Raw genomic sequence first — 12,327 nt, 5'->3', positions numbered from 1 at the left:
TTTATGTCAAGTCACAGAAAGCTCACATTATATCAATCATATAACTAGGAAAATCGTATTTCTTTTGCAGAAGTATAGCTTCAGAAACTCACACTTCTTCACGAGGATGTGGCTTTTGAAATTCACATCTCTTTTTCTCAGAACTCACCACAAATAGCATTGAATTGCTTTCCATTTGAAGGAGGATGTATGCCAATATATAGTTTTCTCATATGTGAAAAGACAAACCTTTCGAGTGAGCCGATGTGTCATCAAGGAGGGTTGAGTTGGCTTCTTGAGGTGAATTGACCCAAACTACATTTTAAAATTTATTTTTCCTTTTTATTTACAAGAAATCCAAATAGGAATTTGACTCTTTGACTCAATAAATCAGAGAAGCATGAAGAACAGGCTTAACTAATAAAAAATATTATTATTCTTTTTTTCTTTTTCTTCTTTTTGCTTTTTATATAAAGTACATAATGATACAAGTACAATGATAATTATGAAGATCAAACCTACTTACTCTTTTCAACATGCATATGCATGAATTTGTGTGGAAATAGATCTTCAAAAGGGGTCTACTTAAAGAAATTCTCCTAAAAATGGATAGTTGGAAACTTGTCCATCCTTTGGACTAGTTACCCCTCAAATGCAAATCTTGTCATTAATACACCAATTTGATGAAAGATTGCAAAAGGATATCCAAGTTTCCCAATCTTCCCAAAACAAAGAGGAGCAATGGTAGATTATTAAAAAAGATTTGAATGCAAAGCAGGTTGTTCCCCCTTCTTAAATCTACTCCTCTAATGTTACACCCTCAACACCATCTGGATCTAGGAAAGTAGACATGCAACCTCATGAAGTTGAATCTAACCCTTTACATCATCTAGATCAAGCTAGAAATTTGTCCAATCACCTAAATGGAGGAGGCATGAGCTCACAGTCCAACATGTATGAAATTTTGTCTCAATAAGAACTAATTTTATTTTCTAAAATAATAGCTACTTCAACCCTTGATTCATCATCCCCCTACCCTAAAGTTTTCCTTATATTTGTGAATTTCAAGAAGCCTTGCTCTTCTCTATTAATGATGACATTGTATTAGGTTCACTAGAGTAAATAGACAATTTTCTTGAAATGCCACAATTCTCTTTAATATGATCACCTGGAGAAATAATAAATAAATAACCATGAATGGCTAGAAGAAGACATGAGGATGAAATAAAGAAAAGCTTTGCCAAGAAGGCTGCTAGGAATCTAGTCAAAGATAAAAGGAAAGAGATAGTTGATAAGGAGAAAATAATGAGTACCTAGACCATTATATAAATATCATTAGACACTAGATCAAGAAACACCAAAACCCCTAGTGTCTTAGCTCCATCTGCCAGTTGGAGTCGAAAACCATTAGGTAAATAATTATCGTGATCTCCTAGAACCTTAGAGGCCTAGGTAGTTAGTTCAAAATGGAAAAATTAAAAGATCTAATAAAATTAGAAAAGCCCTCTATTGTCTCCCTCAAGGAGACCAAGTAGAGGTTTCAAAAGCATTAAAATCAAGGTGCAATAGGAAAATTGTGAAGGTATAATGATCATATCAAGAGCTGCATTTAGAGGCATTCACACAATACGAAATAGCCCCCTTAAAAATGAAGAGAAAATGTGGAGCCTTAAAACCTGGAGTGTATTGTTAAACTTAGGAGACAAAAATACATCATTTTTTCACGGGCATGCCAAAGTCAAACTCCTCAAAAACACTATAAAAGAAATTTCCCTAGAAGATGGAATCACTACCAATTGTTTTTCAAAAACAAAGTAGGCCACCAAGACCCATTTTTAGGAATTGTATTTAGAACATGAAGGGGTTATTCTTGTAATTATGGCATCCATGTTGGAACATATGCCCTAGTTGATGTCAATCCATTAAAAGGGAAATTCATGTGGTATAACAAAAGGGTCAACCATAGTCAAATAGCAATGCACCATGATTGATTTTTTATTTCCTCCAAAAAAAATTGTGTAGTTTCCTATCACAGTCCCATTACTTTATAGACCTTAGACTCCCTACACTATGGTCCCATTCCATTTAAATCTAACCCAGTTTAGCTCCAAGATCAAAATGTGATATAAATAATATTAGAAAAGTGACACAGTTGGGTCATAGTGTCACCTATCTACATATGGGAGAAAAAATTAAAGGTTGTCAAAAATACTCTCAAAGAGTGGGAAAAGAGAAACAAAATTGAAGGTTGTCAAAAATACTCTCAAAGAGTGGGAAAAGAGAAAATATGCTCATTTAAATTTTAAGAAAGTGGATTTAAACACTCATGTAACAATGGAGAAAGAAACGATGAGAAGTGAGGTCCAAAAGGAAGGAAGTATCGTCTTTCAAAAGTTTCATAAGCTTCTTAAAAGTGAAGAGAAAATGTGGAGCCTTAAATCCTGGAGTGTATTATTAAACTTAGCATACAAAATTACATCGTTTTTTCATGGGCATGCTAAAGTCAAAATCCTCAAAAAACACTATAAAAGAAATTTCCCTGGAAGATGGAATCACTACCAATTGTTTTTCAAAAACAAAGTAGGCCACCAAGACCCATTTTCAGGAATTGTATTTAGAACATGAAGGGGTTATTCTTGCAATTATGGCATTCATGTTGGAACATATGCCCTAGTTGATGTCAATCCATTAAAAGGGAAATTCATGTGGTATAACAAAAGGGTCAACCATAGTCAAATAGCAATGCACCATGATTGATTTTTATTTCCTCCAAAAAAAAATTGTGTAGTTTCTTATCAGAGTCCCATCACTTTATAGATCTTAGACTCCCTATACTATGGTCCTATTCCATTTAAATCTAACCCAAGAACAAAATGTGATAGAAATAATATTAGAAAAGTGGCACTGTTGGGTCATAGTGTAACCTATCTACATTTGGGAGAAAAAATTAAAGGTGGTCAAAACTACTCGCAAAGAGTGGGAAAAGAGAAAAACAAAATTGAAGGTTGTCAAAAATACTCTCAGAGTGGGAAAAGAGCAAATATGCTCATTTAAATTTTAAGAGGGTGGATTTAAACACTCATGTAAAAACGGAGAAAGAAACTATGACAAGTGAGGTCCAAAAAGAAGTATGGTCTTTCAAAAGTTTCATAAGCTTCTTAAAAATGAAGAGAAAATGTCGAGCCTTAAACTATACATCGTTTTTTCACGGGCATGCTAAAGTCAAACTCCTCAAAAACACTAAAGAAATTTCCCTGGAAGATGGAATCACTACCAGTGGTTTTTCAAAAACAAAGTAGGCCACCAAGACCCATTTTCAGGAATTGTATTTAGAACATGAAGGGGTTATTCTTGCAATTATGGCATCCATGTTGGAACATATGCCCTCAATTAATTCCCTTATCAACAATATACGTCTTATGAGAAAGCTTTCAACCCTTGACAGATTGAACACAATCCATTTGTGATTGAATCTATTGGAACATCAACATTTATCTAAAAAGGACATTGTAATTTGTGCAAAATTCTTGCAAAATCTCTTCCTTCTCTAGATGTCCCCTATCCTTTGTCACATAGTGAGGTGAACAAATTTGATATGATCGACACACCCACCCTCACATGCTTGAACTTATGGAAGAATTAGTACTTGAACCACTAGTGAAGAATTATCTTAATAAAGGTGGAATAATTGACCAATAAGAAACACAATCATCCTTTGTATGATCTTTTGGAATTACAATTTGGTGGATTTAGATTCTTGGAATGCCCCATGCATATTGTCATACTAGCTGTAGTCCCTAAATTCCTTCTGCGTACTAGGGGTTTTTTAGAATATATGCCCTCAATGAGAATTTACTTCATATCACCTTGGTCTTGTGGATCTCAATCATAATGGCATCCATGTTTTGGTATTGCAGTTTTTCCTCGTGGGTTGAGCCTCATGGGTCTATTCTTCCCAAACTTGACGAGTTTATTAGCTTTTAAGAACAATGATATCTCATAAAGTCCAGGTGGTGTTGCTCAATTTGTGGATTTGCAAGGTTGAACAATGATATCTCATAGGATCTTGGTGGTATTGCTCACATTGTGGATTTGCAAGGTTGTTTTTTGTTTAAACATTCTATTTGAACACGAAAAGTTAAAAAATCAAAATTAGTTACAAATTGCAACAATCATGTTTATACTTATTCAGCCAAAACAACAAATTGTCAATCCAAAAGCTAAATGTAATGTGCTAGAACATATGGTTGTAAACTAGAGTAAAAGCACTTAATGAGGGGGCCTTTCATCTAAGGATGTCAATCAATTCAATTTTGCTCAAAAAAATTTTAAGGAAGAAGAAGATACCATAACACCATATTTTGCTCAAAAAAATTTCAAGGAAGAAGAAGATACCATAACACCATTGTTCACGGCTCTTATTTAAGGAAGGAGAAGATACCATAACACCATTGTTCACGGCTCTTTCTAAGTTTCACACATTTGTTCAAAACAAGGGATATCATCCCCCATCTAAGGATGTCAATCAATTCAATTTTGATTAAGAGAATTTTAAGGAAGAAGAAGATACCATAACACCATTGTCCACGGCTATTTCTAAGTTTCACACATTTGTTCAAAACAAGGGATATCATCGAGCGTAAGGACTTTAAGTTTGTCACAATGTTCAAAGCATATTTTTGGGTCACCATTCAAAGTGTTAATTTTGAATATTACGACATATTAATTTTAGAAAGTGATATATATTTTCTCTGATATATATTTTTTCCCTTAACTCTGGTGAATGGTTTAATTTTGGACAATATGATTGGTGTTACCAGAAACAATTTAATAACATAATTTTCTTTGAATAATAATGATACTCAATCCACAATGACACTCAATCCACAATCACAACTACATTAAGGACTCAGTTGAAAAAAATACACAACAATGAATTCTACCAAAATTACTACATTTTATACACCCAAAAACCTAACAGATAAACTGAAATCAACTGACTCTTTACACCTTCATATTAACTCCAACAGTTAACCTAAATGTTTTTAGCTTTGATAGAACTATATTTTAATACGATGTGCGAATTTTACCTATAAAACGCAGCAGCATACAGCCTTAATGCTCCTCTACAAATTAATTGAGTGCAATATCGTTTCCAACGAGCAAACAAACCCCCTAATTATGAAGGCCAATGGTCAATCCGCTGCACGCTACCTCAAAGAACGTACAAAATAACCAAAAGAGACACCATTGTCATCTGCTACCACATTGAAATATATACATCGAAGCATACTGTTTGCAATCCATCATCCAACAGTCAAAATTTATTGATGCATTACATTTTAGAAAGAACAATCAAAGAATGATTTCCAAGATAGTCAACCAAACCATGAACATAGGCTATATACAGTAAACAAAACTGTCATCTAGCGTGCAGTATTATAAACAAAATGCTATGCTAGTATCCAGATTTCAGCCTCAAAACGTTATCTAGTAAATAAATCTGCCCTGATTGAGAATTTACTCAATGCCATTATATTCAATCAGTCTGCAGGCTTTGGAAAAGCCTCTCAAAATTTGTACAAGACTGGCCAAAAGTTTTCCAGTTCTTTGCTGAGAGTATTATAAGACTGCACTTTAAAGATACTACTGATTTGCTACCATTCATTTAAAAGCAATTATGTGTTATGTTCTTCAAACTTAGTCTGGAAGAGTTGGAACAAGCATCTAACGTCAAGCCTGTCATCCTAGCTTTTCCATACATTAAAAGACATGAAACTACTTCACTGTTTTTTCCATACATAAAAAACATGAGACTACGTTCGAACCAAAGAGACAAACGACCCTGAAAATAATGGAAACAAAGCACACATTTTAACACAGAAAGTGAAAATTCAAAATCAGTTAAGAACATCACCAACCATCAAGCTGGAAGAATTCTTTAGCCAGTTTCACTGTTCAATCCATCAGTGACCTAGTTATCATTGACAATAATGAATAAGAAGCCAGATTCCACAATTTTCTCAGGGTTCTCCACTTATGAACAAAATGCACCTTGGAAAATAAGTCCCAAGTTCTAACAATAGACAAGCTACATGGACAAACTTCACAATAATTGATAACTTTCCAAGCAAAGTTTATACATTCATATGTTCAGGCCGCCATTATGTCACAAAACCAGATCTTTCCTGCATTGAGGGCCAGAGATTACTGCATCTTTTTGTCTTTGGATAATCCCCTTGGAATCTTGCTTAAAACATTTGCATCAAGGTTCCTGTATTGCTTTACAATTTGCTTATGTGCTCTTTCTGCATTTCTATCAACATGATCCTCATACTTGTTGTACAATGCAGGAATTGTTAGGCTAACAAAAAGACCTGCCCAGTGATAGTTCAAGAAAGGAAGATGATCAGATCTAGAAACAACTAACTTGTTCATAAGGTGTTGGTGGAGCACCAAAAAAAGACAAATAAGTCATTTCTTTGCAACTTATATTACATAAACAGGAGATAGTGGATAATTAGAAAATTCAAATATCAAGGATACTCTTCATAGAAACAGAATAAAATTATAGAACTAAAAGGCATAAGAAGCGTAATGCAAGAAGTTGAATCTATCTGATGATAGTACCAACAAGAAATATTTAAGAACTTACCAATATAGACAAGTGTAAGGAAGTTGAACCACCCACCAAAAATTGAAAATAGCCACAAAAAGATGACCGCCTGCCAGAAACAAAATTAGTTCCTTAAGCACTCAAAGACAATGATTAAACATTATTACCTACACTTGGATATTACTGGACCTATCAGATGAAAGTAAATCCTCCAATGGAAGTTCAGCTATGCAGCATCCACTTTATTCCATTGTGACATGAAAAATTGTGCTAAAGATCACAACAAAAACCTTTGTGCACCAAAACTAACATAACTTCTAATACTTTTGACAAATTATTGCAACCTAAGACCTTGACAAAGCGGCAAAAAAAAAACACTTCATTACAACACCAGAAGTGCTGAACCAATGTCAAAACACCTTTGTTATTTCCTAGTTTCGTGCCAGATAATGCAGAGGACCATTGTCATATGCTGCAAAATTCAAATAATAAGCAGAACTGACTGAAATCACTTAAGAAATATAACAAGCCACACATCCTTACCTTTGCAAAAAGCTTAATGTCTTTGCCAAGGGCAATATCATGTGCTACTGCTAGAACGTCATTAATTCTCACACGCATGGAAGCAGCTACCTCGTTTACTATTTCTTCTGATAATTCCAATTCAGGCAGAGGAGGTAGTGGCCTGCATGTGCAGATAGATTGGTGAATGTTACATATTTTTATATATCAACCCTGAACAAACCAAGGGAAAAAGGAAAAAACAAAGCATGTTTAAAACTTTAAAATATGAAAAGGGGCAGGAATGCCAAAAAACTACTCACCTCTGGAGGAGAGACGCAGCATTTGCCCAGATAAACAAAATAGCTACCAAAAGTAGAAGAATAGAGGAAATAAGTGACAAGAACGTATATCCTGATCTCTCAAACAAATACCACGCAGCAGTAGCAACGACAAGTACGCCAATACTTAAAACTCTTCTCCTCCATAGCATCACATCAGCAGCTGCCAGAACCGTCAAAATTTAAACAGGCATGACAATTCAACAAAACCCCAATTACATAATGTAAACAACAGTTGTCCATTAGTTCTACCAAGAATATGTCAAAGAAAAGCCAATGATTCAGATCTTATAGAAATTGTGTTTTAGTGCTTATGACAAAATATCAATGGTTTAGGTTTAGGTTTTAAGATTCAAAGCACCAGTTTTGGGACTCAAATAATACTGTTTAAGATGAAGGACTTTTTACGAGCAGAAATTGTACACTAATGGAAGCTTTATTCAGTTCTACCTTAAAGTCATAATTGAATAGTACCAAAAATTTTGAAAAACATTCTTTTCACACAGAAGGCACTTGAATTTGAATTCAATGCACCCATGTCTGGCCCCAATATTTGGAGATGTTGGTTTAGAGTTTCAAACCAGAAATTAAGCGACTGAGGACTCTATTCAATTTAAAATTGTGACCATAATTGAAGAGAAATAGAATTTTGAAAAGCAGGTTTTCCAACATGAATCAATCAACTCTCCATGGTAAACAATTTTAAAAGTCTCAAAAATTTCACAGATGAATATCAGGAGTGGTTTTTTCAATTTAGAGCTGGTGAAGCTTGGGAATGAGAAGTAAAATAATGTTAATTAGGCAGGAACATTAATTTAATTTTCAATCATTGCAATCTGATCTTTTATGATTTACTCGTAACAGTCCTAGTGGTGACCAGGGGCACTTCCCAAATCACTCCTTGCATGCAGGGGATTGACTAGTGAAAACCCATAGCTTGTCTAATCGTGTTCTTAAAAATATGGCTTAAAACAATAAAGGCTCATTTGTCCACCCCAAACAGGGAAAACCCTAGACTACAGAGATCAGACACTAGGATAATCTCTGGGTTTAAAAATGTGACAGAAAAACATAAACCCCAGTTAACAATCGCACAATACCATGATTCTACATTGCCCAATCAAAACTAAAACTAATATGAATGCTCAGTGTAAGTAGATTTACTCACTCATTCCTCCGCCTAAGACTTCATGAATGGTTTTCTGGCGGTTGAAGAGCCGATATCGAGTAGGCGTCACATTGTCCGCAGGAGAATCCACGGTCTCTGGTGCAAGAAGCTCTGATGACTTCTCAATCGGCGTATTAACATTCGATTCCACAGCAGAAGGGATGTCTGACGCATCCGCCATTTTTATTAAATAGGTTTTGAAGAAAACTTGCAAAACCCTGAACGTCTCTCCCTGCGAAGATCAGACCTCTTGACGCCAACGCTAGATCAGGGCTCTTGACGCCAAATCTCAGCAAAAAAAATTGTTACAGAAATGCAAAACCCTGCCGAAAACAACCTTGGAAATGCTCAATAATGCAGAGCTACAGCAGAAGCATGAGGGCCTCAAAATTGTGAGTGAAAATTGAAATTAGTAGTCCTAACGAACACCTTGATATCGTTAAAAACAAGGATCAAGTTGATTTGAATTCAAAGGACCTTTCGCCTATAAATAGACATGATGGATGGCTTCGTAGGGTGTCCACAAAAATTTTGTTCTTATTTTAAGGGGTTCATAGTAATGTTGGGATTATGTGGCTAAGACAGGGTTTGTGATATTTTCGCTTAGTATGGGTTTATGGTTTATTATTGTGATTTTTATTAGGTCTTTGACCCCACATTTGGCCCTTTATTGCTCATTATCTTGATTTTATAATGTCTATAATAGCGATCAAATTGGAGTGTTATTTGGACCATATTAAGATTAATTCTTGCTAATGTAAAATTTTACTTTAATTTGAATTAATTTAATTTTTTATTATTTAAAAAAAAATTCTAATTTGTTTCTCTTGGATTAATTTATTTTTTATTATTTTTTAAATTTTAATTATTTAATCTTTATTTAGCTAGGTAATGGTGAAATTGGTATGAAATTGTGCAGCATTAAGGGTTTTTGTCAACGTGATTTGCCTATTGTATTAGTACAAGGTTAATAAGGAGATTTTAGAGTTTATTTCTTGGTACAAAGTTAATAAGGAGATTTTCTAGTTTATTTATTGGTACAAAGTTAATAAGGAGATTTTGGAGTTTATTTATTGGTACAAGGTTAATAAAGAGATTTTGGAGTTTATTTCTTGATCACATTGCATTAGGTTTTTTTACATCACCATATATTTTATAAGTAAGAGTCATTTGAGATGACTTTGGCGCATAATTTATATCAACTTGATGGTCAATAATAGGCCCACTTGATTGCATCCTTTATTAGTTATCCAATGACAACATTGTTGATGGAAGACACATTGTTGTAACAAATAAGCTTCTAGTTAGTTATAATATAGATCTAAAAGATTTATTATTAATTTAATATCAAATGCTCTTAGTACCACTTATGTTTATATAAATAGTTATGATGTGGCCACCAAAGTCGTATAAAACTACAAATCATTCATTTGGTGAGGATGAAAAGTCATAGTCATTTTCATTAGTTGATTGAAATTTGAAATGCATTGTGGATGAACATATGATTGGTGATGAAAATGTTGATATTACAAACATGATTAATGCTAACACTACTTGTTTTAGGATTGATGGAAGATTTAAGAGACAAATGACGTGCATACTACATGTACCTTATTGTGAGGAAAATTGCCACAAGTATATATTCTTCAATGCATATCCTCTAGTCAAGGTTGTAAATCTCAATTTTCAACAAGTTTCTTAGTACAAGCCCTTAAGTAGTGTCTTTTTTTGCTTTAACTTCATTTGACTAATATGATGTTGTTATTTGATACCATTATGGTTACAAGAATGACCTAATTGGTCAACATATACATTTATGGATGATGTGATGTAGAGATTTGATCTAGTTTGATGTAATTAGTGCTTGATGTGGTATATTTATGATGGTTTGTGCTTTGATACTCTTATGATACTATTGAATTTTGAAAATGAACATGTTGTTACATGAAGAAATATGATATGTTATATGATGTTACTAATGGTTTGTCAAGTGTCAAAGGAAGAACCATGGGTGTATATGGATTCCAAATTGAGTTAAGATATGTGGACCAAAGATAGAGTCATTTTATATATTATTGGCATGTATATGATGTCACTTATTGTTGAGTTAAGATATGTGGACCAAAGATAGAGTGAGGTTATATATGATTGCCATGTATATGATGTCACGTATTGTTTATTTCATGATTATTGGATAGTGTTATTTGATATGTTGTTTGTCTATATATCTAGAGATAAGGAAACATTTACCAAATAATCTTACACATGGTGAAAAGATCATATGCTAAGATGTGACATGAGTACCATTGGGAAAAGGAGGTATAGGTTACCTATTTTGCCTACTAGTCTCCCTACCATGTAATGGGTTGAAAAACATATGTTTTAATGTCTTTTCTTGAAGGTTGCACAATGTCGTGAGGGAAGCCCACAAATTTTACCACATATGAGGTCCTACTAAGGGGTGTATAATATGGTTCTAATCCTTATTCTTTAGTGACAATTAGTCTCTCACCAATGGTCAATGAGTTTGGTGAGTTAAGTCCCAACCATGGCACTATCCCCATCATTGAAAAATGATGTTTAAATGGCATTTGGGAACATGGCACCCTCATTACAAATCAGTAGGTAGTACTTGAAGGGCATGTAAGGGCATGGAACCCTTGGTATCATGCCTTTGAAGAGTTGTAGATGTTATGTCTAGCTCTTAGTGCAAGGTACTTGAATAGTTGTAGAAGTTATGTCTAACTCTTAGTATCAAATACTTAAAGGTTCTAAGGTAACTTGCCCTCGTGTTTAGTATTGACTTTGAATCAATTTATGTGTACTTGAATATATGGATACTTTGGTAGTGTTGTTGCCTAAAGTGTACACCTAAGGCACAATGTTCAGAGTAGGGGTTGTCACTCTGATCCCTACTCACTCTAGTTAAGCTCTCTCCTAGGCAAGCTAAGGGTCGGGGTAGTCCCTAAAGGTAGAAAAACTAATGGGAAACTTGTTGAAAAAACAAGTCTAGGAGATTTAGAGGCAAGGCAATTGCTTTTTTTAGGCAACTTGAATTAAGATTAGATGACAAGTTAGAATATTGAGCAATTCAAGATAGATTCAATTAGATCAATACGACACTTAAAATGAAACAGAGAGAGACTAGTGTCATTTTATAAGCAAGAGCCATTTTGAGATTATTTTGGTGCATAATTTATATCAACTTGATGGTCAAGAATAGGCCCACTTGATTGCATCCCTTATTAGCTATCCAATGACAACATTGTTGATGGAAAACACATTGTTGTAACAAATAAGCTTCTAGTTAGTTATAATAGAGACCTACAAGATTCATTATTAATTTAATCTCAAATGCTCTTAGTGCTATGTTTGTTTATTTAAATAGTTATGATGTGGCCACTAAAGTCATATAAAACTACCAATCGTTCATTTGGTGAGGATGTCAAAGTCCCAGTCATTTTCATTAATTGATTGAAATTTGAAATTCATTGTGGATCAACATATGATTGGTGATGAAAATGTTGATATTATAAACATGATTAATGTTAAAACTACTTGTTCTAGGATTGATGGAACATTTAAGAGACAAATCATGTGCATACCACATGTACCTTATTGTGAGGAAAATTGACATAAGTATATATTCTTCAATGCATATCCTCTATCCAAGGTTGTGAATCTCACATTTTCAGACAAGTTTCTTAGTACAAGCCCTTAAG

At 34.0% G+C, this 12,327-nt stretch overlaps 1 protein-coding gene across 1 annotated transcript; it reads right to left on the bottom strand.

The window, feature by feature from the left end:
- Window positions 1-5,866: 5,866 nt before the first annotated feature.
- On the bottom strand, window positions 5,867-9,077 carry LOC149260764 (reticulon-like protein B16). Its single transcript, XM_089421062.1, has 5 exons — window positions 8,606-9,077; window positions 7,420-7,600; window positions 7,139-7,280; window positions 6,635-6,704; window positions 5,867-6,356 (listed from the first exon to the last, which is right to left on the bottom strand). Exons 1-5 carry the CDS (start codon window positions 8,784-8,786, stop codon window positions 6,187-6,189), a joined length of 744 nt encoding a protein of 247 aa, XP_089277188.1. The 5' UTR covers window positions 8,787-9,077; the 3' UTR covers window positions 5,867-6,186.
- Window positions 9,078-12,327: the final 3,250 nt, after the last annotated feature.

Source organism: Pinus tabuliformis, chromosome 6 (assembly GCF_031772625.1).
Source record: "Pinus tabuliformis cultivar Carrire ecotype Pingquan chromosome 6, CPIR1, whole genome shotgun sequence".
Taxonomy (NCBI): Eukaryota; Viridiplantae; Streptophyta; class Pinopsida; order Pinales; family Pinaceae; genus Pinus; species Pinus tabuliformis.
This window is presented reverse-complemented; position numbering and strand designations above follow the sequence as displayed.

Coding starts and splice junctions, on each gene's coding strand:
- LOC149260764 (XM_089421062.1), bottom strand. CDS start 8,786: ATGGCGGATGCGTCAGACATCCCTTCTGCTGTGGAATCGAATGTTAAT. Junction 7,601..8,605: donor AGTCTTAGGCGGAGGAATGA/GTGAGTAAATCT, acceptor CGGTTCTGGCAG/CTGCTGATGTGATGCTATGG. Junction 6,705..7,138: donor ACATTAAGCTTTTTGCAAAG/GTAAGGATGTGT, acceptor TGTTTCTGGCAG/GCGGTCATCTTTTTGTGGCT.